This window comes from Oryza sativa, chromosome 4 (assembly GCF_034140825.1).
Source record: "Oryza sativa Japonica Group chromosome 4, ASM3414082v1".
Classification (NCBI taxonomy): Eukaryota; Viridiplantae; Streptophyta; class Magnoliopsida; order Poales; family Poaceae; genus Oryza; species Oryza sativa.
In genome coordinates this window covers 30,304,137-30,325,900 of record NC_089038.1, presented here as the reverse complement: position 1 = coordinate 30,325,900, position 21,764 = coordinate 30,304,137, and the positions used below count along the sequence as shown (strand labels likewise).

The 21,764-nt window shown below is 43.3% G+C and overlaps 5 protein-coding genes across 7 annotated transcripts; 1 reads left to right on the top strand and 4 right to left on the bottom strand.

Annotated features, from left to right (window-relative positions):
* The first annotated feature begins 1,590 nt into the window (after positions 1–1,590).
* LOC4336816 (AT-hook motif nuclear-localized protein 10) lies at positions 1,591–5,760 on the top strand. 2 transcript variants are annotated; one of them, XM_026025052.2, is made up of 6 exons: positions 1,591–1,692; positions 1,905–2,484; positions 3,242–3,294; positions 3,909–4,040; positions 4,822–4,983; positions 5,083–5,760. In XM_026025052.2, the coding sequence occupies exons 2-6, from the start codon at positions 1,995–1,997 to the stop codon at positions 5,383–5,385; spliced, it is 1,140 nt and encodes a 379-aa protein (XP_025880837.1). In that variant the 5' UTR covers positions 1,591–1,692; positions 1,905–1,994; the 3' UTR covers positions 5,386–5,760. The 2 variants fall into 2 exon arrangements, with proteins under 2 accessions (XP_025880837.1, XP_015635735.1); XM_015780249.3 differs by having other exon boundaries at positions 1,667–2,484.
* Positions 5,761–7,141: 1,381 nt separating this feature from the next.
* Positions 7,142–7,855, bottom strand: LOC4336815 (late embryogenesis abundant protein 18). The gene has a single exon (XM_015780248.3). The coding sequence runs from the start codon at positions 7,735–7,737 to the stop codon at positions 7,369–7,371; it is 369 nt and encodes a 122-aa protein (XP_015635734.1). The 5' UTR covers positions 7,738–7,855; the 3' UTR covers positions 7,142–7,368.
* A 1,229-nt stretch (positions 7,856–9,084) lies between these two features.
* LOC4336814 (E3 ubiquitin-protein ligase PUB23) lies at positions 9,085–10,567 on the bottom strand. Its single transcript, XM_015780247.3, has one exon. The coding sequence runs from the start codon at positions 10,540–10,542 to the stop codon at positions 9,277–9,279; it is 1,266 nt and encodes a 421-aa protein (XP_015635733.1). The 5' UTR covers positions 10,543–10,567; the 3' UTR covers positions 9,085–9,276.
* Positions 10,568–13,825: 3,258 nt separating this feature from the next.
* On the bottom strand, positions 13,826–16,751 carry LOC4336813 (uncharacterized). Its single transcript, XM_015780245.3, has 8 exons — positions 16,569–16,751; positions 15,848–15,964; positions 15,381–15,574; positions 15,195–15,300; positions 14,947–15,094; positions 14,665–14,801; positions 14,400–14,566; positions 13,826–14,321 (listed from the first exon to the last, which is right to left on the bottom strand). The coding sequence occupies exons 1-8, from the start codon at positions 16,660–16,662 to the stop codon at positions 14,028–14,030; spliced, it is 1,257 nt and encodes a 418-aa protein (XP_015635731.1). The 5' UTR covers positions 16,663–16,751; the 3' UTR covers positions 13,826–14,027.
* Positions 16,752–18,129: 1,378 nt separating this feature from the next.
* LOC4336812 (uncharacterized) lies at positions 18,130–21,590 on the bottom strand. Of its 2 annotated transcripts, none has more exons than XM_066309919.1 (2): positions 21,441–21,590; positions 18,130–18,593 (listed from the first exon to the last, which is right to left on the bottom strand). In XM_066309919.1, exon 2 carries the CDS (start codon positions 18,577–18,579, stop codon positions 18,328–18,330), a length of 252 nt encoding a protein of 83 aa, XP_066166016.1. In that variant the 5' UTR covers positions 18,580–18,593; positions 21,441–21,590; the 3' UTR covers positions 18,130–18,327. The 2 variants fall into 2 exon arrangements, with proteins under 2 accessions (XP_066166016.1, XP_015635730.1); XM_015780244.3 differs by lacking the exon at positions 21,441–21,590 and adding an exon at positions 19,853–20,036.
* Positions 21,591–21,764: the final 174 nt, after the last annotated feature.

Here is a 21,764-nt window from a genome sequence, read left to right as displayed (position 1 = left end):
ACAGCGTTCCCGTCAGTTTCATCGCCGACATGGAAAGGAATTGTGCATGGGCTAGAGTTGCTAAAGAAGGGGCTGATATGGAGGATAGGAGATGGAAGTAAGACAAAGATATGGAGGAACCACTGGGTTGCACATGGGGAAAATCTAAAGATTTTGGAGAAGAAAACCTGGAATAGGCTTATATATGTCCGGGAGTTAATCGTCACCGACACTAAAACATGGAATGAGCCCTTAATCAGACACATTATAAGAGAGGAGGATGCGGACGAAATTCTGAAAATTCGAATACCACAACGGGAGGAAGAGGATTTCCCAGCGTGGCATTATGAGAAAACTGGCATATTTTCAGTAAGAAGTGTTTATAGATTGGCTTGGAACCTTGCTAGGAAAACATCAGAGCAAGCTTCTTCAAGCTCGGGGGGAGCAGATGGAAGAAAAATCTGGGATAATGTGTGGAAAGCGAATGTTCAGCCAAAAGTGAGGGTTTTTGCCTGGAAATTAGCTCAGGACAGATTGGCCACTTGGGAGAATAAAAAAAAGAGGAAGATTGAGATGTTTGGAACCTGCCCAATTTGCGGACAGAAGGAGGAGACGGGGTTCCATGCAACAGTGGAGTGTACGCTGGCCAAAGCGTTGCGAGCTTCATTGAGAGAACATTGGACACTGCCAGATGAAAGCTTGTTTTCAATGACAGGACCAGATTGGCTTCTAGTTCTGCTAGACAGACTAAGCAGTGAAAAGAAGGCCCAGGTTTTATACTTGTTGTGGAGAGCCTAGTATATTAGGAATGAGGTGGTTCATGGTAAAGGTAATGTCCCTATTACAGATTCGGTGCGTTTTTTGATTAATTATGATAACCTACAGTTGCCCGCCCGAAAACACATGGAAGACATCAAGGGGAAAGGACCTATGTTTCAGGATCCATGTCAGAAAGAGCAGACATGTCAGTTGAATGCAGAGAAAGAAAAGTGGAGTTGCCCGCCTGATGGAAGTGCAAAGCTCAATGTGGACGCAGCTTATAGAACTGAAACAGGCGAAGCAAGCGCTGGGATTATCATCAGAGATTGCAGGGGCTAGTACTCCTGGCTGCATATAAAACTTTGCATCAGTGTACCTCAGCGGCTGAAGCAGAAGTGCTAGCATGTTTAGAAGGGCTCAAAGAAGCAATGAAGTGGATTCATATGCCGATTATTCTGGAGCTAGACAATGCTGATGTTGTTAAGGCTCTAACACAGCAGGTAGCTTCAAGATCCTCCTGGGCGACGACGGTTGCAGAAATCAAAGGTGTGATACAATGTATCCAACGGGTGCAAGTGCACAAGATTAAGAGAGAAGCTAATAGGGTTGCTCATGTGTTAGCACAAATGGCAATGAGTACTAGGTCGTGTGGGGAGTAGAGGCTGTGCGCCGCCCCCGCATAATCCTAGACTTGTTAAATCAAGAATGTAACCCTCTATTTAGTCATTAATAAAGTTCTCTCTTGACTTAAAAAAAATAATCTAAACGAAAATAGATAGATTTGTAGAAAAAACAACAATTTTCATCACGAAAAAGGTTCAAATACAGTACAGTAGTAAGTTTCCTATTCTCGTCCTGACGCCGCGGCGAGCCAGGAGGCAGCGAGTTATTTTACTCGATATCTCGCGTTTTCTCGTCACTCAGATCTGATCTGATCTGACCCCTCACAGTGAGGTAACCCCTCTCGCCTCGCCACCTCCCCCCCTGTTTTCTCCATTTCTCCTCCCAATTTTTTTCTCCGCATCCGCAGAAATTCTGTCCCCTCCTCCTCCTCCTCCATTTCCGATGTATTTTATTCGATTTCGAGATTTGTTTTCCGGTGCATAGAGCTCACGTACAACCGCCGCGCCGAACGGTGCATGTGAACTGTTCGGCGAAACGCGCAGGTGAGGAGAGGTCGCGAGGAGCGGCTGCTGCGGCGGCGGCGGCGGCTTCGATTCAGGTGGGGGTGGGTGCCCTAGGGTTTCGCTGCCGGGATGGATGGCCGGGAGCAGCAGCAGCAGCCGCGCGTGAGCTCGCCGCCGCCGGCCGGCGGCGGCGTGATGATGCCTCAGCACCCCTACGGCGCCGCGCCGGCGATGCCGCCGGGGTCGGCGAATGTTATGCACGGGGTGCCGCTCTCGTTCAACCCCATGGCGTCGCCGACCGCCTCGTCGCCTATGAAGCCCGCGGATATGTCGGGGACCATGTACCGCACCGATCCCGTCGTGCAGGGCATGCAGCAGCAGCCCGGTTCCGGCGGTGGCGGCACGGCGGTCGGCGGAGGGGAGCTCGTGAAGAAGAAGAGGGGGAGGCCGAGGAAGTATGGTCCTGACGGGAACATCGGGTTGGGACTGAAGCCCGCGGCTGCAGCAGGGACGGAGGCCGGCGGACCTTCAGGTGGTGCAGGATCGAACTCGAACCCTGACGGGAAGCGCAGAGGGCGACCCCCAGGATCCGGGAAAAAAAAACAGCTAGATGCTTTGGGTAAGCCTGCATCATTTCTCTGCTTTGGGTTTATATCTGAACTCTGAAATGATATGGCTTAATATGACTGAAAAGTGCAATGTTGCTTGGCCTGTAGCTTTGGAAAAATATGGTCCAAGCTTGTGGCGGGTATGGAGTGTGATTGTTGGAAATGGAATTAATTCATGTGTTTGCTTGTGTGCATTAAAAAGGGCATGTGTGGAATAATTTTTTTAAGGATCCCTCATCATTCTGAAGGAATAAAAATATGGCAGAATAGTGCAGGCAGAGATTTGAATAATAAAGAAAAGTACAAGCACTCTTTATCCTTTCCTGGTGTTGCACTGGGCACAGTCTAAACAGGAAAAGTAGGAATTATTCAAATATGAGCTTAGTCTTTGAATATTGAACATTCATTGGTGATTGGTTTCTTTTATATATGTTACTTTCTATTAAGAGCCAATCTATGTGCATATACTGACAAATGGACAATATTTTGCTGATGTCCTTTTTGCATGTTTTGAATTACAATAACTTCTACACTTGCCCCTGCAGAACAGGGCAGTGTCAACTCGGTTTACATATTAGTAGTAGTTTGTTCTGTTCCATAGTCCTTACCCATGTGGCACGGTCAGAATGATAATGATAATGCCATTTGTCAGATTTCGTAGTTTTTTTTTGGGTCTCTTTTAACCTCAACTGAACTTGACCACTTTGTGTGGATCAATAATTATATGCCAGATCTGATATATATGTTCTTTTATGTGCTGATTTTCAGGATCTTCCGGGACATCTTTTACTCCCCACATAATAACAGTGAAGCCTAATGAGGTACCTGAAAATGCTCCCCTCTCTGCTATCTAGTACGAGCTGAAATTCATTATTTGTCTGCTTATGTTGTCTTGTTGTGACAAAGTTACTTTTGGAGAACTTAAGTTTTTGATTTCTTGCTTGTGGTTTGTAAATTGTAATAAGTCTTTGTGCCTTACATATTACATCTGTCTGCTGGTGGGATCTCAAGTAATACAACCAAATACATAAGTGAGAGCTAAGAAGAGAGATGTGTAGCATAAGCTTCCTATAATAAATACCAAACTAACATATAATGTATTCTTCAGCATCTTTAAACTTGTTCCCTTTTTGAGTTTATTTGAGTTGTCAATGCCATTTACAGAATACTCCGTATAAACCTTTCATTTGTTTCTGAATTAGTAATTTTACAATTCAGGAGATTGCATATATTTATGTCATTATTTGTTGACTTGATTCTGTCTTGGCCAATGAGTGTCCTTCCTGGCTTTGATCATCATACACTTGCCACTTGGTTGTTTTTTTAGCGCCAATCTACTACGGATTGGACACCTTTTAGCCTATTCTCCTCTTCTATGTTTCTACCTGAAGTCCAAGCTGATGAGCATGCATGCATCACCTCTTCTTTTTGGCAGGATGTTGCTTCAAAAATAATGGCATTTTCACAACAAGGCCCTCGCACTACATGCATAATTTCAGCAAATGGCGCTCTTTGCACAGCAACACTACGTCAACCAGCAACTTCTGGTGGTATAGTAACATATGAGGTATATTCAAGCTAAACTATCTGTGTGCAGTGTGCTTACTGCTCAGAGCAATGCTTGAGCTCCACTGGTGTTCTTTCTGTGAAATAGTAATGAATATGCTTAATTAAAGTTTTCTCGATGTCTTTGTTTCATTACAGTGCAGTACAAAATAGGTGGCTAGATTTTTCTTAGTAGTATATGTGCTACTGTACAGTGGTGGATCCAATGCCTCTTGACACCGATGAGTTGCCCAGGCTTGCCATCGAGCCACAGTAGAGCAGTGCTCTGCAGTCTGCACTTCCTGTGTTCGGCAACACCAGTTGCTACGTTTGCCTGAACTACAAGAAACTCCAGTGTCTGTCTTGCACTAACAAACCAGATATATACATCACAATTGCCAGCAACCCCTTTTTGAACTTTGTATGCTTTGGTAGGATGCACTCAGTTGTCCAGCTTTCTGGCTATGATAACTTATTTTCTGATGTATTCCAATGATAAGAGGAGAAATGACTAGTATAGTAGTATGTTTAGAATGTTATCACAAATTGGGGGTGGGGGATAGAATGAAAATTTTATTCTTCTTTGTTCTCAACAGTCACACCAGGTGCAAGTAACATAATATCTAAATCTGATGATAAAGGCTTCTGGTCATTTTCATTTACAGCATGTGGTTGTTAGTGGCCATTTCTATGTGGACAGACAAATTCGAACAATATTCAGTTGCTTTGTTTATAATATAATTGTATTTTTTTATTGTAGAAATCAATATATGAATATGAATTCTTACTGTGATGTTTCACAGGGCCACTTTGATATTCTCTCTCTGTCGGGCTCATTTCTGCTCGCAGAGGATGGCGACACTCGTAGCAGAACAGGTGGTTTGAGTGTGGCACTTGCTGGAAGCGATGGACGTATAGTTGGAGGTTGTGTTGCTGGAATGCTGATGGCAGCAACGCCCGTGCAGGTTCCCCATTCATCTATTTGCTGCTATCACTTTGTTTTCAGCTGGTTTGTGCCCTAAACTAGCATTTTCTTTGGCCTTCTGTTACATTCTGTTTTCCAGGTTGTAGTGGGGAGTTTCATTGCTGAAGGTAAAAAAGGCAAGGAAGAACATCTGAAACGTGAGCCAACATCTGCCCCGACGCCGAACCACGCAGCTGGCTTTGGCGCAGCCACGGCTGCCAGTCCTCCGTCTGATGGATCATCAAGCGACCACTCCGATGACCCAGGGAGTCCCATGGGACCTAATGGCAGCACATTCAATAATTCAGGTCATCCCATGCATTCTTCGTATGCTCCTGTTAGCTGGTCGCTATCTGGGAATCAAGGCCGTTACGATCCCGACCTGAAGATGATGACCGACTAGATAATCCTGTGTTTTTAAGCTCTGTTAGCTGTTGACCCAGTAGAGTGTAGGGATCAGGGATTCAGTGTTTCCTGCACCGACACCACCGGCAGCGTTGGCCAATAATCCGGTGCGCTAGTAGTAATCAGTATCACAATGCCTGAACAAAAGAGATCAGGAACAAATAAGTAGCCCCAGCGCATGGCTTGGCCTGTCAGGTAGCTAATTTTTATTTTTCTCAATCGGTAGCTTATTTAGCATGCTTTGTCAGTTGTCAGCCTAGTTGTACGGTTTTCTTATGAATGTTTGTACACCTTTTTCTTTTCTCGCTAGTATTCGGCGTGTACGAATCTTAATTAAGATTGGAATGACATGTTATTGGATATTGTCGTTTTTCTTCGCTGTGTTTCACCCTGCAAAACCATTCCACTACTGATGCGTTTTGGTGTAGGGATCACATAGACATGAATTCTGATCGCATTCATACATGGTACCAGTAATGGTGTGTATAAGTCTATGGCAAAGTGCCAAAATCTATCGAGAATCCGCAAGGAAATAACTTGTAAGGACAGTAAGAAAATAATTCTTGTGGGATAGGAACACTAGAGAAGAATTAATAATTGTGTTTAAAGACAAGGTATTTGCCGTCAGCTCGGCCTACAGCTTCCAAAATGGTGGCAGCAGGTGCGTCTCTGTTTTCGGTCAAAGGCACAGAGCCGCCTTCGATTCTCTGTGTATGTTGATCTGCTGGAAGCTTTGGAAAGAAAGAAACGTAAGGATTTCGATTCTATGTTCATGTTGATCTGCTGGAAGCTGTAAGGATTTCGATTCTCTGTTCATGTTGATCTGCTGGAAGCTTTGGAAAGGAAGAAACGTAAAGATTTTTATAACAGAAAGGGTGGTAGAACACTTGGTGGCAGACATCAGGAGGTCCTCTGATCTGAAGAGTGGCCGGAATTTTTTCTTTCGAGGAGTAGCAGCATGTTTTTGGCCTCCTTAAATAGTTTTCCTGTTCTTTTTCGAGGTTTCCCCTCGACTCTGTAATATCATGTATATTGTATTACCCTCTTTTTTTATGTATATTGTATTACCCTCTTTTTATCTTAAAGAAATTTGGTTTACGTTCTTTTTCGAGGTTTCCCCTCGACTCGACAGTGTAATATCATGTATATTATATTACCCTCTTTTTATCTTAAAGAAATTTGGTTGACGTCCTTCCGCCGACCCGGCAAAAAAGTTTTCTTTTTAGGCTATGGAAATGATATATTTGCCGAACAAGTTTTCTTTTTAGGCTATGGAAATGATATATCAGTATTTCGTTCTAAAAAGGTGAAACAATAGGGATACTAAGTTCTAAAAATATTTTACATGAGGCAGAGGCATGTTGGATCAATTTGATTTAAGAGAGGCACGTGGATAACATATTCTCTTACCTTTATTGGATTGGCAAAACTAAGGATGTCAATATCTTGTACTCCCTCGGTTTCATATTTGACTCTTAAAACTCCTTTATGTTTTTTTGTTTGATCAAATTTATAAAAAAAATAGCAACATATATGATACCAAAATAATTTAATTAAATATATCATTAAATATATTTTAATAGAATATTCATTTTGTGTTAAAAATATCATTATATTTATCTCTGAATTCTATCAAACTTCAAAAAAATGGGGAAAAAATCAAAACGACTAGGGAGCACAGCATACACTGACACGGCTACATGATTACATTCATCGATATAAGTAGATCCGTAGATGCGTACTTCAAAAACACATGAAAACGAAAGCCCTTTCATTGAACAGAACTACATCAAGCATGTTAATTTTACATCTGACACTTTTTATTCCAGCACACGCATGTGCACACAGCATACACGCGTGCGTACGAACACAAGCTAACACGATCAGCGGCCGGGCTGGGACCAGATCACTCGCTACACTGAAAAAAAACACACTAGCGATCCAGATCGATCAAGCCCGCCCATGTCCATCTACCCCAAATCTAGATGTACGATTTGTCGGACGCCGCGTACGTGCCGGTGCCGGTGCCGGTGCCGGCGGCCGGGTATGCAGGGTCGACGGCGGGGCCGCCGACCGGAGCGTGGTGGTGGCGGTTGCCGCCGGCCGTAAGCGGCACGCGCGTGCCGTGGCGGCCCGTGGTGGCGTTGGCGCGGTGCTCCGCCCTCTCCTGGTGCTCGTCGGCCTTGGCCTGTGCCTTGCCGGCCTTCTCCTCCTGCTTGGCCATCTCCTTCTCGCCGTGCGTGGCCGCCGTCGCCTGGCCGGCCTTGCCGTGCGCCTTGGCCGTCCCCTCCTTCACCTTCTCCTTGGCACCGCTCACCATGTCCTGCACCTTCACCTTCGCCGTCTGCATCTTTTCTTTTCTTTTGCTCCTACAGTACAGTAGCTACGTGCGTTGCGTATCAGTGTGAGCCTGTGGATTGAGATTCGTTGCTTGCGTTTTGTGCTTCGACTTGCGACGTGTTTTGGACGATTGGGTTGATTGGAGTAGAGTATATATAGGCCATCGACGATGATGGGATGGATCATGGATGAGATCGAGCGGCGGCGTTGGGTGTTCGTGCTAGGTGGCGCGCATGCGGGGGATGCGGGAGGAGGGGATCTGCACGTCACGGCATGAGGTGGCGCGGAGCTTTTGGGCCTCGGTGGGCGCGTGGCTGCGTGGCGCACCGTCGAGCCGCCATGTGCCTAGATGCCGGCCGTACGTCGTCCGTGCTCGTGACCTGACGGGCATCGCATTCCCATGGCCAGGTACGCAACGCATCTACTCCCTCCGTCTAAAAAAAACCTTAACCTAAGCAAATATGTAACATGTCTCCCCGCAAAAAAAAAAATGTAACATGTCGTAGTACAATGAATCTGGATAACTCTTTATTCAGATTCGTTGTACTAGAAAATATCACATTTCCTTTTAAATTTATTTTTTTTTCTGAAACGGAAGGTGTGGAGGGAGTATGTGTTCAGCTTTTATTTTTTCCCTTCCTCTTAATGACACGTTGGAGTCTCCCGGCCTATTATCGCTAGACTCAAATGGCCGGCCCTGCAGCCCATATAAGGATTTTGTAGTGAAAGGAGTACATGCACATGGGCCTGATCTAGAATGTTGACCGGATCGATTAACGATGCGTCCGGCCTGTACTTTGATCATCTCAAGGACAGTACCATCACATTTTCAAGTTCAACTCTCTTTTGTTCTCGAGAGAAGTTCAGTTGTCTCCAATGAAAGTCAACGCTTTGCTCCTCTCTGAAGGTTTCGATACAGAATTTTTTGTTTGAAAAGGAGGATTTTCTGTATTGATTCCAAGTCAATGGTACTAGTTTTGCTCAACTAAACAAAAGTACAAAACACACGTACATGTCGAATTCAAACATGTTGCTAGTGGATGAAAAACGCCCCAGCTTTTACACAGTTCCCGTTCTTTTTTCCAAAACAAAAAGTTAGACGAAGATTAAGATTTTTGTAGCACGCTTTTCAAACTGTTTAAATAAACAGTACGTTTCGTGTAAAAACTTTCTATATGAAAGTTGCTCTAAAATATCATATTAATATACTTTTTTAAGTTTGTAATAATTAAAACTCAATCAATCATACGTTAATACCACATTGTTTTGCGTAAAAAGCTTAATCTTAATCTTAATCTTCATCTTTAGAAAAAAAACACCACCTAGATTTTTTTTCCTATCTCCTAATGCACTTGAATTGTTTAATTTCAAATTTCTATGAAAATCACGCAGAATTCATGCGATTTTAGACAGCCCACACACAAACACAGATGCATATACCATGCTGAATGTCCTGCTTTAATCTCCTGTATTCCTACAAAACAATACACATCCAATTTCTCTTAATTTACAATTTACAAATCACTTTACTGATCACTCTGAAAGATGATCAGTTGAGAGATTTGAGGTAGTCCTTGAGGTCCGTGGGGAAGCAAGGGTACTGCCTCCAGAACGCGCCGTGCGCTCGCAGCATCTTCACCGCCTTGTCCTTGGTCGACGGCGAGCTCTCCACTTGCATCAGCGCCAGCAGCTTCGCCACGGCGCCGCCCACCACCATGTCCTCCAGCACCCTCTCGGCGGGGGCCGGGGCGCACGCCACCAGCCACAGCACGTTGACGGCGAGCCTCGTGGCGAGCCCGGACACCCGGAGCACGGCGCGCGCCACGGCGGCCACCGCCAGCCCGTGCTCGGCGAAGGCCAGCCGCCCCTCGGGGCACTTGCACATGCGCTTCAGGAGGAGGAGCGACCGCTCGGCGACGTGGCGGTCGGCGTCGAGGAGGAGCTCGGCGAGGACGCGCACGGCGCCCAGCTCCACGGCCTTGGCGCGCCGCGCGCCGCGGGAGTACCGCGCCGTGACGTCGAGGAGCACGTCGAGCGCGCGGGAGCTCAGCTTCGCGGAGGCGCCGTCGGAGAGGAGCTCGAGGAGGGCCTTGACCATGTCGTCGACGTCGACCTCCGCGGTCCAGTCGCGGACGCTGGCCCTGGAGATCTTGGAGATCATGGACATTGCGTGCAGCCTCGCCTCGGCGCTGCCGCGCTGGACCAGCACGGACACGGGCCTTATGCACTCCGGCTTGAGCAGGAGCTCCACCGACGCGTCGTCCGAGAGCGGCAGCGTGGCGAGGACGGCGGCGGCCTCCTCGCACGTCCGGAACGCCGAGAAGTCCCCCCCGGCGGAGCTCTCCTCCAGCGCCTGCGTCATGACCCGGCCGAGCACCTGGATGCCGCCGCACGCCACGAAATCCTCCCGCGCCGCCTCGTCGCCGGCCATGCAGGACTTGAGGTTCTTGAGCGCGGTCGCCTTGAACGGCGTCTCCTCAATGCCAGCGAGCACCGACGGCAACCTCTCCCTCTCCATCGCGTTTGACGACGACGACGACGACGTCGTCGCCGGCGAGCCGGCCGTGCTCGGCGACGACGACGAGGAGGCGCGGTCCAGCCACGACGAGATGACGCGCTTGAGGGTGTGGTTGGGAGTGAAGTCGAAGGAAGCAAGCCGCTGCATGGTGGCCGGGCACGTCGTCTTGCCGTACTTGAAGAACCACCGCTCGATGCTCCGGCGGTCGTAGGTGACGCCGGTGGCCACCGTGACGGGGTCCTCCATTAGCTCCATCGAGATGGGGCACAGGAACAGGGGAGGAGGCTCCATTGCCATTGCGATCAAACAAAGCAGCAGCTCGATTTCTTGGCTTGAGTGAGAAGGTTGAGGGAGACCAAGCTGGGATGTTGGTTTTATACCTGTAATGTCATCATATGCAATTAAAAAGTCAAGCTAACCCAAAGTACAGCCGCAAAATGGCTCAAATTCAAATAACTAATGAAATACTCCCTTGTCGAAATATAGGTATATTTTGTTTCGTTAGGATAAAGCTTTGACTAACAATTGTTATACTAATATACTAGCTCTATATTACATTGTAATAGATGACGCCGTTAACTTTTGGGTACACGTTTGACCATTCGTCTAGTTTTTTAAAAAAATTATGTAATTATTATTTATTTTATTGTGAGTTTTCTTATCACTAAAAATATCTCATATATTTACATACAATTTTTGAATAAGACAAACGGTCAAGCATGTATCTACAAACAACAACGCCATCTACACCACCACACCACATTTCATTATATATAAGAAAAAGTTTTTGATATGAATCTAACAATATCAACCAAAAACATATGTTCTAATAGACTAATTGTTGGTGCTAGAAAATCTTTGAGAAAAATGAAGAATCTCAGACAATTTAGTGCTAGAAAATTGTAATACCTGATGCTCGAAAATCTCAGAGCAAAATGAAAAAAAGGTAAATCATGATGCACGAGAAAAATGAAGATGCCATCCGTCTCCTTTTCATCTCAATAGCAGGTTAAATATATGAAAAAAAAATGTTTTCTTAATAACGATACGAAGATATGAGAAACTATCAAACCAAGTCAACAATTCTTCCAAATTAAAATCCCGTAGGGGAAATGCTTAAAAAGTACAGCTTGCAGCATTAGTACATTATCTGTTATGATTTCTAACGATCTGTATTGATGTAAAATACTCTAGTCAAGAGTCAGACGGGCAGAATAGTAAGCGATCGATCGATGGCTACACATTAAAGTGCCACTGTGCAATGCATGCAAAATAAATAATACTAAGTCTATGGATTGGCCGTGATCTGTATTACTCAAGACTTCGTCTCTTACCTAGAGCTTATGTTCTATGGATCAATTTATTCGAGATTTTGACGAAGAACTAGAGACTTTTTTTATTCCTTTTGTTTTGCTGCGTGCAGGGAGCAATTCGATGGGCGTCGACTGGAGCAATCTGATGGGCGATGATGAGGTGACAGTTTCACAAGTATTAACCTAAGACTTGGTGTGATGCTACTTGTCAGAAACGTAATGAAGAGAACACACTTGCTTGCTTATTCCTTTCTGTTTTCTTCTTCTTCTTCTTCTTCTTCTTTTTTTGTGGAGACAGAAGAAGTTTAATTTTTCAAAACGGCAAATGCATCTTTGGAGTTGTTAAATGGAGATTGGGGAGGAGCTGGCAGAGGATGACGGTGGATCTTGAATTGTTAATCTGTCCGGTTCTATTTCTTCTTCTGTTTGTTCACTTGCATGTTCTTTTTCCTCTGTCTGTATTAATTAGTTGCGAGCGGTTGAGCGTTTCATTTGACCGTGATTGGGTCATCCATCCATCCAGCCGCATTCTCATATTTTCTTTGGATGAAATTATATTATAGAGATAAGAAATTTGCCTGTAATGTCATTTAGTTAGAAGTTTCACACCTCTCAACATCATATTACTGACGGCGGATGATTAATTAATGGTAAAAAAAACAAGGTGGATTGCCTCTTGTAATCTTGTATCTATACACCATCTTCTGTACCCAATTATATTTTACCTATACAAGGGCTTTTAGCTTGTTAATGCTGACTTCCCTCCCATGTATAATGTATTTTTCAGAAATGAAAGATCATGTGTGCCAGATTACTTGGGAGTCAAAATTATGGTTTCTCTTAATGTGGTTTAGGTGATAGTTTGGCATCATTACGACATCTTTCTTTGTCATGCACCGTCTGCCAACTCCTGAAACTAAAATGGAACAGAAAACGAGTACAAGTGCAGTTCCAACTAAATCACTGTCTGACAAACGAGTACTGTCTTCAGTTCATCATATCTGAGCTATGAAGATCTATTTCATCACAGAGAATCTGTTTCTGCTCCAATTAATTAGCAAGTAGTTTTAACAAAAATAATTAATAAGTATCTTGTGGTTGTCATGCCTTAATCTGCCAGCAAAACATTTTCTATATGATTAAAATGGCTATATCAACCGTACTGTAGTGGGAACATGGATGATGGATCACTTTGTTGCTTTATTTTTTATATATAGTATTTTGCTAACGCAAGCCAAAAAAAAAAAAAAATGGTTGGCCTTAAGCTGTCCATTAGTGCACCGCCAGTTAGCGGAAGATGCAATTTTCAAAACAAAAATAAAAAACTTGCACGAAATTATGTTTACGAATACTTGCATATATATATATAAGCACCCACTAGTTAATACCCACTTGCTAGTTGCTACACTGACGTTCCACACGTCCTAAGATCCTATCGTTTGCTCTTGCCATCGCCATACGACTTTAAGAGTTTTTATTTTTAAGTCTTGTACTTTGACAAAATTAGGCATATCGTCGAACAAACGCTCCCTGTTCGATTTGACTGTGGCGAAATATTCTTTTGAACAGACGTTGCAATCGGCGCAGCTGCTGATGATCATCCATAAATTGATAAATTCGTTGACTAATCGATCTGAAAACAAAGGAGCGTCCTGACAAGAACTGTCACCGGCTGGTGGGGTTACAATATTTTTCAGAATTTGGAACTGCTCAGAGTTGAATTACTAGTGGTAATACCGACACGTTACTCTTACTAGGTTCTTATCCTTTCTTTGTCCAACAGTAATTAACTTTAAATTCTGTTCCTGTGAACAGAAGCAATAATAATTCCACTGCGGTGACAAAACTACATTGACAATTGGCACAGAGATCTTACCTGTTCGAACTTCGAGTTTCTTCTCGGGAAGACTTCAGATTTCTTAATTTCGGTTAAGCACACAGCGTTTGACATTAATCAGTTGCTTGTTTTTGCATCCATTTCAGCAGGCTAACGTTTTCCAAACGTATGACTGCAGATTGTAGAAAAAATGATGGTCGGATGATTCATAACGTTCACCGAATTAACAATCGTGCTTCCACTTGGAGCAGCTACCTGTACCTGCATGATTCCTTTCAAACATTGTTGTTTATTCCTACATTGCATCTTGCTAGTGGGAATTGATCCTGACAGTTTAGCTTTGACCATCACATCAACTGTTGTTTCAGCAAATTTTGTACCTGATATCTCTTTCCAGGGAAAGACAATCAGATTGTAAACTTCAGCTCTGTTTCAGACGGCCCAAATATATATTTTTTCCTGTCATTGCCACAAATGGTAACATTACAAAGTCGTTTTCACTATTCATCCGTATATAATACTCTATCGCATGCGTGTACATCGAAGTCAGAAGTAACAAAAGAAAAGGAAAAAACATGAAAATGATGGTCTATTCCAAGTGTTCCACGGCATTGCCGACACCGAATTGGGGATCACTCAATCCTCTGATGGTACACATTAAGGACATAGCTGTTCAGAAGGTCACCAAATGTCTTGGTTGAGAACTTCTGCACAACATGGCCCCTTGCTTGTTTACCCATCTTAACTGCTAGATCGTGATCGTTCACGAGCTTCAGCATGGCTTTTGAAAATTCAGGGGCAGAGGGCTCACAGAGAAACCCTGTCTCGTCATTTATGACTGTTTCCACTGGACCACCACTGTTGCATGCAATTACAGGTTTATATGCGGCCATGGCTTCCAGAGGAACAATACCGAAATGTTCATCCTGCAAAATGTCAGACGCAGGTTTATTATGGGAAAATTCTCATGTTGTTGAGAATCAAAAGACATGCCAGATATTTACCTTTGGAGTGTATAACACACAAAGGCAGTTGGAGAGAAGTTCGTTCCTTTCAGAAGTTGAACAAGATGTCACAAATTTGACATGTTCAGAAACCCCTTCACTCGCTGCCAATCTTTTGAGCTCCTCAAGGTATTCAACATTTTCTCTGAGACGCTTATCATATCCACCTTAAGCATAATCTTTTGTAAGTAAACAGTAGTTGCCAGTTGGTAATTCATAATGCAGTGACGATGCAACATTCAACCTGTAGTGGAAAGGAAATTACCTGCTACTGTTAAGGTTACTTCCTGTCGAGCATCACCAGGTAGCATAGAAGCAACAGAGCGAAGCAGAGAAAATGCTGAAATGGCAAGACCAAGATTCTTTTTTCTCTCAAACCGGTTAATTGAGAGGAAATTCAACCTGCGCAGAAAGATGATGGTTAAATTTGGCTAGACCTGAAGGTGCAGAAGGTGAGAAAAATGCTTACACTTCACACTATACTATTTTTTTTTAAATAAAATGAAACCTAAGCGAGTTACAGAGAGATATACAAGCATGCAGTTACTTATAAGCATGAGGTTCCTGAAACTGTTCAACAGAGACAGCTGGATATAGAACAGCAGGCTCGACTCCTCTAGCATGAAGGCTGCAAAAGGTCCTGGCAAATGTTGTTGCAGTGAACTTGCTGTTTACTAGAATCAAATCTGCCATACCTAATACATACAAAAAAGGGATAAGCACTACAGATAGAACAAACACTAGGGAATGGTAAAAAACATAGCAGGCAACAGTTCTAGATGAACAAGACCATACCAGTAGTTGTTTCTTCAATCATGTCAATTGGCTTGCGATACAACCTCCGAAGCATGGTAGTATGTTGAGCAAGCAACATATCAGGAAAGTGACAATAAAATACTATCTGAATACACGGGAAAAAGAAGTTATCAACATATATCTACAGTGGAAACATACTGATCACATAAAGCAAGGGATCAATACCTTGGATTTTGCCTTCAGTTTAAGCAGTGGAATCACAACCGAAACCTGGTCTACTAATATGATGTCAAATGAGGGCCACCAAAGTAGCACACACATTGCAACAAAAATGCAGCGAAGATATGCACAGATAGCGTGGAAGCGGTAAAAAATATGGCGAGGCAAGAAATCTCCATATACTTTAACTTCAAATGGACCTGCAGGACAATAGAAAATCAAGTAAAGTTTCCATTGGCATAAGAATCCCTACACACTATTGAGCGATTTGAGTAGGGTATCCGAGGAAACGTTTTGTGAAATTTTGTACGTAATCAATCGACAATTCACATAGGAATATATGCATATCCTCTACAAGTCCACATCAAATCAGTCATAGTACATAGTAAGTCTTTAACACAAATAGGTACTGCAACTACCATAGTAAGAGAGTTATAAGCAACATTCACCTCAGATAGAGTTTAGATCCTTACCAGAAACAGTCTCTTCAAAGCATCGGTTTTTGTCATGATGTGATGTGAAAACATGAACATCATGACCATGGACCGCAAGCTGACAAGCCGCATCGACTATCAATCTCTCAGCACCACCTACACAAAAACATATGTTTTCTTTGAACAATTGAGATCTAGTACAATGCTAGAAATGCTGCCACACTTAGTCCATTGGTCAATGTCCTATAACCTGCTGCAATACTGCTACAACATTTTTTTTCTCGAAAATGTTCTTAAAAATCTCACCTGCATATAATAAACAAGCCGCAAGTCCTACATTCAAATGAAACCGTGCAACGGCTTCCCCAAAAAATAAGCCAATTCTAGGGCATCACTACTCACTACTTAACTAGAAGTATCAACACAGTATGGAAGTGAAGAAGAAGAAAAATCTTTCCCTAACACTCAGACTACCCCGTAATTGCAGCAAGCAACTAAGCATACGTCGAACCTTGAGCAAAATTGAGGAACCCAACAAATATCCCAGCTACAAGCTCAGGCAGCAACGGTTCCTCAAATCTACTGATGCTTCCACCGCGTGGACTCGGAATTGCTACATATCGACCAATTTACAAAGTAGCACGCAACCAATCGTTTCGGGGACTCAACCGGATCTACCAAAATTCTGCCCACGAGAGATGAGGGTTCACCCAAGCATCGACAGGAGCAACAGGAGGGGGGAGAGAGAGTAGAGGCGTACCTATCCCGAGATCGGGGTGGATCACGGCGACCTTAAGCTGCTTCGTCCTCGTCCCCGACGGCTCGCCGGCGACTCCTCCCGCCGCCGCTGCCATCTCCCTCGCGTAACCAGATGGGCTTCGGCCGCCGCCGCCGCCGCCGCCGCTGCGGGCCGTGGATCTCTGCTCGCTAACTCGCTCTCGCTAGTCGTGTCGTCACGATTCCAGCTGAGTTGATGTGCGGGTGGATTGGGCCTCATACAGCCCAGTATCTGATAACGCGTGCGAATCGCTTACGGCCCAGTAGCCCATATCAATTTGATGGCATCGAGCCGTCGAGTACTCGAGTTCGAGTGCTCGCAGAATGCAGATTTCCATAGCATATTATTTCGGGGATGGCTAATTAGCGCGTACGTGCCCTTTACCTAAGTCGCGCGCGCGTAGAGAAGCGGTGGGCCCACTTGTTTTCGGCATCACGTACGAAGAAAAGCCAAACTCCCGTTCGTGTTTCTCTCTTTTTTTTTCCGGAAAAAAAATCGTCACGGGAGTGCTTAATTCTCTTAAACACTTTTAACTTAGATTTGAATCTTTTCAACTTTGATTCGAAAACTTTCAACTCTATATTTGAAAGTTTAAATTTATATTTGAAAATTTTCAAGTCAAGCTTGAAAACATTCAATTCAGATTTAAAAAATTTTCAGCTCAGATTTGAAAACTTTCAAGTCCAGTTGAAAACTTTTACCTTAGATTTAAAATTTTTCAAATCAAAATTTGAAAACTTTCAACTGAAGATTTGAAAATTTTCAACTGAAGATTTAAAATTTTTCAACTCAAATTTTAAAACTTTTATCTTAAAATTCGAAACTTTCAACTTAAATTTGAAAATGTTCATGTTAATAATAGAGCTAATTACTGGAAAAAAGAAAAAAAAAAGTATGAGATCATAGCGCTACGTACTCATGTTAATCACGTTAGATATGGCGTTAATCACACACTAATTGTATGAGTTGGCACCTGCACGTGCTTTACTAATGAGCCTGCGAACGTCCGAAACGCGCGCTGAGTTGACCCGTTGGCGCGTACGCACACAACAGCAAATCCGTATTATTTCTTGCACCAGGATCCTGATAAAAGATGTAGGTATACAAGTGGATCACCCGCGAAGCTTTATAGATTAAATTAAATAAATAGGCAACCCACGGCCGGTTCCCGTCGTCAAGTTGGTTAGTAAGTAACCCGTGGATTAATTCATAGGTTGCCCACTAATTTTGTTTAAGTGGGTACACTAATTTTGTTTAAGTAATTTTGTTTAAGTGGGTTCACGGTCAACTCACTTCACAGATTCATCTTGACTTCAAAGTAAGACTTCAAAGTAAGAGGAACCGTCACATATCATGAAAAATTTGCCTCACAGCAGCTACTGTACATATCTGCTTCGATCTAAACTGCTCATCGACTCATAGAGTCATAATGCAGTCGTCCTACTGCTACACCAGGGCCTCAAAAGAAGAACAAGATAGTGATCCACTGCATTTGCAAAACAGTTTTCAGGTAACTGCTGTACTGATTTTACACGCGAGAAGATTTCAGGCCATGATGCATCTTTCACACATAAGAAGGGCAGTATCCCACTGGGCAGTTCATCACAAGACCATATACAGTCATGGCAGTTATTAAGGCCAAGGGTCCTGATCACAGTCTCAGCATTTAGCGACACACGCTGGGACACGATATCCACACTTGGAAGTGTAAGCAGTAACATGGTCACACGGTTAATTAAGCCTAAGCAGCAGCGGTGTCCTTGGGAGAGCACGGCGTAGGCTGGGCATCAGGCGACAGGTTGGAGATGGAGATGAGCTTTGATCTGTACTTCTCTGCCCCGTCATCGTCGTGGTGGTGGCCATTCACCATGGCGCCGCTCGGTGACTTGATGTTGACGGCTTCTCCTGCCGCTGGAACAGACCGGGAGATCGCAATCAGAGACTGACGGGCAGCTTCCTGAGTGAACTCTCTCGGTGATGCAGGTGAGGCCATCAAACAAACAAAGGCTGCAATTCAAGCATAACAGGAAGGTGTAAGTATACGATACAGCTTATTAGAAGGCTTGGCATATAAATGGAATGAATAACTAATTAAGTAGATGCTAGTCATTGAGCTAAATTAGGCAGCTTATAATTGTACTACTACCAACACTCCTAATATAAAGCAATAAAAATAGTAATGTTGAAAACACAACGTAATGGTCCACATGAAAGCTCCTAAAATATTCTGCAGTAACTGCATGTCAGTTTCATATGAAAAATGTTATACATAAAGGGCGATTCCATCCTCCAACCTCTGCTTAAGCCTGAAGTGTGCTGCCCTGATTGAGTTTCCGAAAAAGTAGAGTTATTCAATTTAAGTGGAGCATTTGGTATACATGGGACGAACGGGTTCAGTTTGTGTAGTCGCACAAATAATTGCTGAGCTATGCACCCGTTAGCACACACTGTTTTAGCATGAAAGATGCTATTTTTGTTGCAAATGATCCACCCATAAATCTGTTGTGGATAGGATATCAGGCAGACAGGCACCAAACAATCACACTGTATTCTTGCTAAAAAAAATGACTTGCCTTTTGAATGAAGAGCATTTTGATCATGTGACTACTGAATTTAGACTGGAAGCATAGACTGGGTACATAATCTGGAGTGAGATTTTCATGCTGCTTGAAACGATTTAGTACGTTTTTCAGTACTAAGGTTAAACATCAAAAGAGTGGTAGATCGCAAAAATTAGGTAGGCCATCACTCAAACAGTCCCTCATATATAGACTAAATACAACCGGTCGTTTTGGTAGGACCAGCTAAAATAGACTACTTACTAGAAAAGAATTACTACTCCATATAAGGAAAGACAACCTCAAATTGCAGATTACTATTTCAAAGCGTCGCTACTATAGTTACGTAACCTTATCCTCAGCGTGAGGTGCACCTACCAAACCGAAAGGCACCAAAGAACTCACAAGCATTTCACTAGTATTACGAGCTTTTCGGAGTTCCAGTATCAGCCATGTGGACTAAATCGTTGACGCTCCGAATACCGCGAAACAGGGGCGGATCCAACTTGGGACATGAACTGAACCCCCAAAACTTTTGGGGAAACAAACAAACTGTTTACTTGTAGTAAGTTCAAGGCTCTGAAATTAAGAGAAGAGCTTCTTCCAGATCTAGAAGAGAAGCTAGGATTGACGAACGCAAGCAAAATCCCAGACAACAGTACTCCCGGTGGGAGAGAGATGAATCAGAAAGAGGGTGTGGATGCTCACCAGGATCCCCTCCCCTCCCCTGTTCAGCCGCGACGCGAGATGGCGCACGGAGCTGAGGAGACGACGAGACGGGTGTTTTTCCTTTTACGCCAAAGAGAAGGGGAGAGATACTCGAGAAATGAGTACTCCACCTTATATCTCTTTTTTTAGGATGATTGGTGGCCCACATATCAGCATTACTCAGAAAATAAAAATGCAACAAATTCAACTGGGAATTGTGTCGATGTCAAAATTTGGAGTGATTCTCTAATTGGTTCGCTTAAGGAAAGGAGTCGATTGATGGATTGAAGTTAATCGAGAGATCAAATTTATGTAGGAATCGTAAATATTACGACATGACAAATTAATTTTATCTATTAATTAGACAAGATTTAGAAACTTTCCTTTTTATCTTTGGTAAGTTTCATCTAGTGTCCGATGACTTGTATATTTCCTTTTACTTTTACTTTTAGGAAACTTGTGTCGTGTTTCGATCACGACTTATATCAATCTATAAGGGTATAAATATATACACTTAGGATCTATAGAAAATATTTCTATATATCAATACAATTATTTTTGGCACACCATCATCTTTTGTTCCAGCGAGTTCTTAGTTTTGAGTTGGGATGTATCGGTTTTGATCTCCGGCGAGGATGTTCCGTCAACTTCGCTTGTATTGGCGTGGTTAAGTCCGATATTCTATTCAGGTTGACGCAAAACGTTGCCTATTTGATATATTAGTTCTATCTTTAACTGTATTGCTGTTTAGAGTCGTATCGGCTTAGATATGACTTTTTTAATTAGATTCGATATTCTGACTAAGTTGATATTTCTCTAATCGTATTGTTGTTTTAGATAAACATATTGTATTTTTTATAATATTGTATAATAATGAGATAATTTATTGAACCTTATTTATAAAATCTTACGTCCGTCATTACCGCGAAAACTAGAGGCATGACAAGAAAATGTTTTCAATACTGTAATAGCCTCCTGAAAAGAAGTACTCCACTACACTACTAAAGAACAGTTAACTAAATCTCGAGGGAGATCAAATCAAACTAGTCAGGATGTGTTCATCGCCATAAACAAGACTCTTTGCTGGTGTTCTTTTTTTCTGAAAATAAATATGAAGATGAAGATTAAGTTTTTTTAAAGTAAAACGAGATGGTATTAACGTATGATTGATTAAGTTTTAATTATTACGAACTTAAAAAATAAATTAATATGATATTTTACAATAATTTTCATGTAGAAAGTTTTTACACAAAACGCATCATTTAACAGTTTGAAAAGCATGCCACAAAAATTTTTATCTTCAACCAACTCTTGTTGAAGAAATGAACGGACCTTTATCCCAACAAATCATGAAATCTCCCCACACGGAACGGTAGACAAGAATTACTTCCATGGTTAAATACTCACGTACTCGCGACTGAACCAAAATCAAGTAATCAACCAAGCGACGAGCGGTCAAGCAACACAAACCAACCACGATATACTGTCAGTACACAATCCAACCGGAGGGACGCCTGACCAGCTAGCAATAATCCGGTGCAGAAACTAACGCGCTTATAAATACACGAGATGCAGAGCGAGCGCTTACCAGATAATCTGGCAGGACAGCGGGAGGCTGCAGGGACGAGCGATGAGGCTGCAGCCTGCAGGGCCGAAGATGAGAGAAAGCTATGGGCGATGGAGAGTTGGAGACGATTGGGGGAAGGAGGCCAACCGAGGATGACAAGGACGACAGGGTGTGGGTTCGGTTTCTTTACGGAGTATATGACCGTGCACGTTGATCACGACGCGCGGGGGTTGAGCTGGTCGGTGAGCCATCGTGGACTACCGCCGCATCCACCGCTCGTTTGCTCGGTGGATGGTGGGGTATCAGGCTCGGTCCATAGACCAGGTTCTGGGCATTATGCCTCGC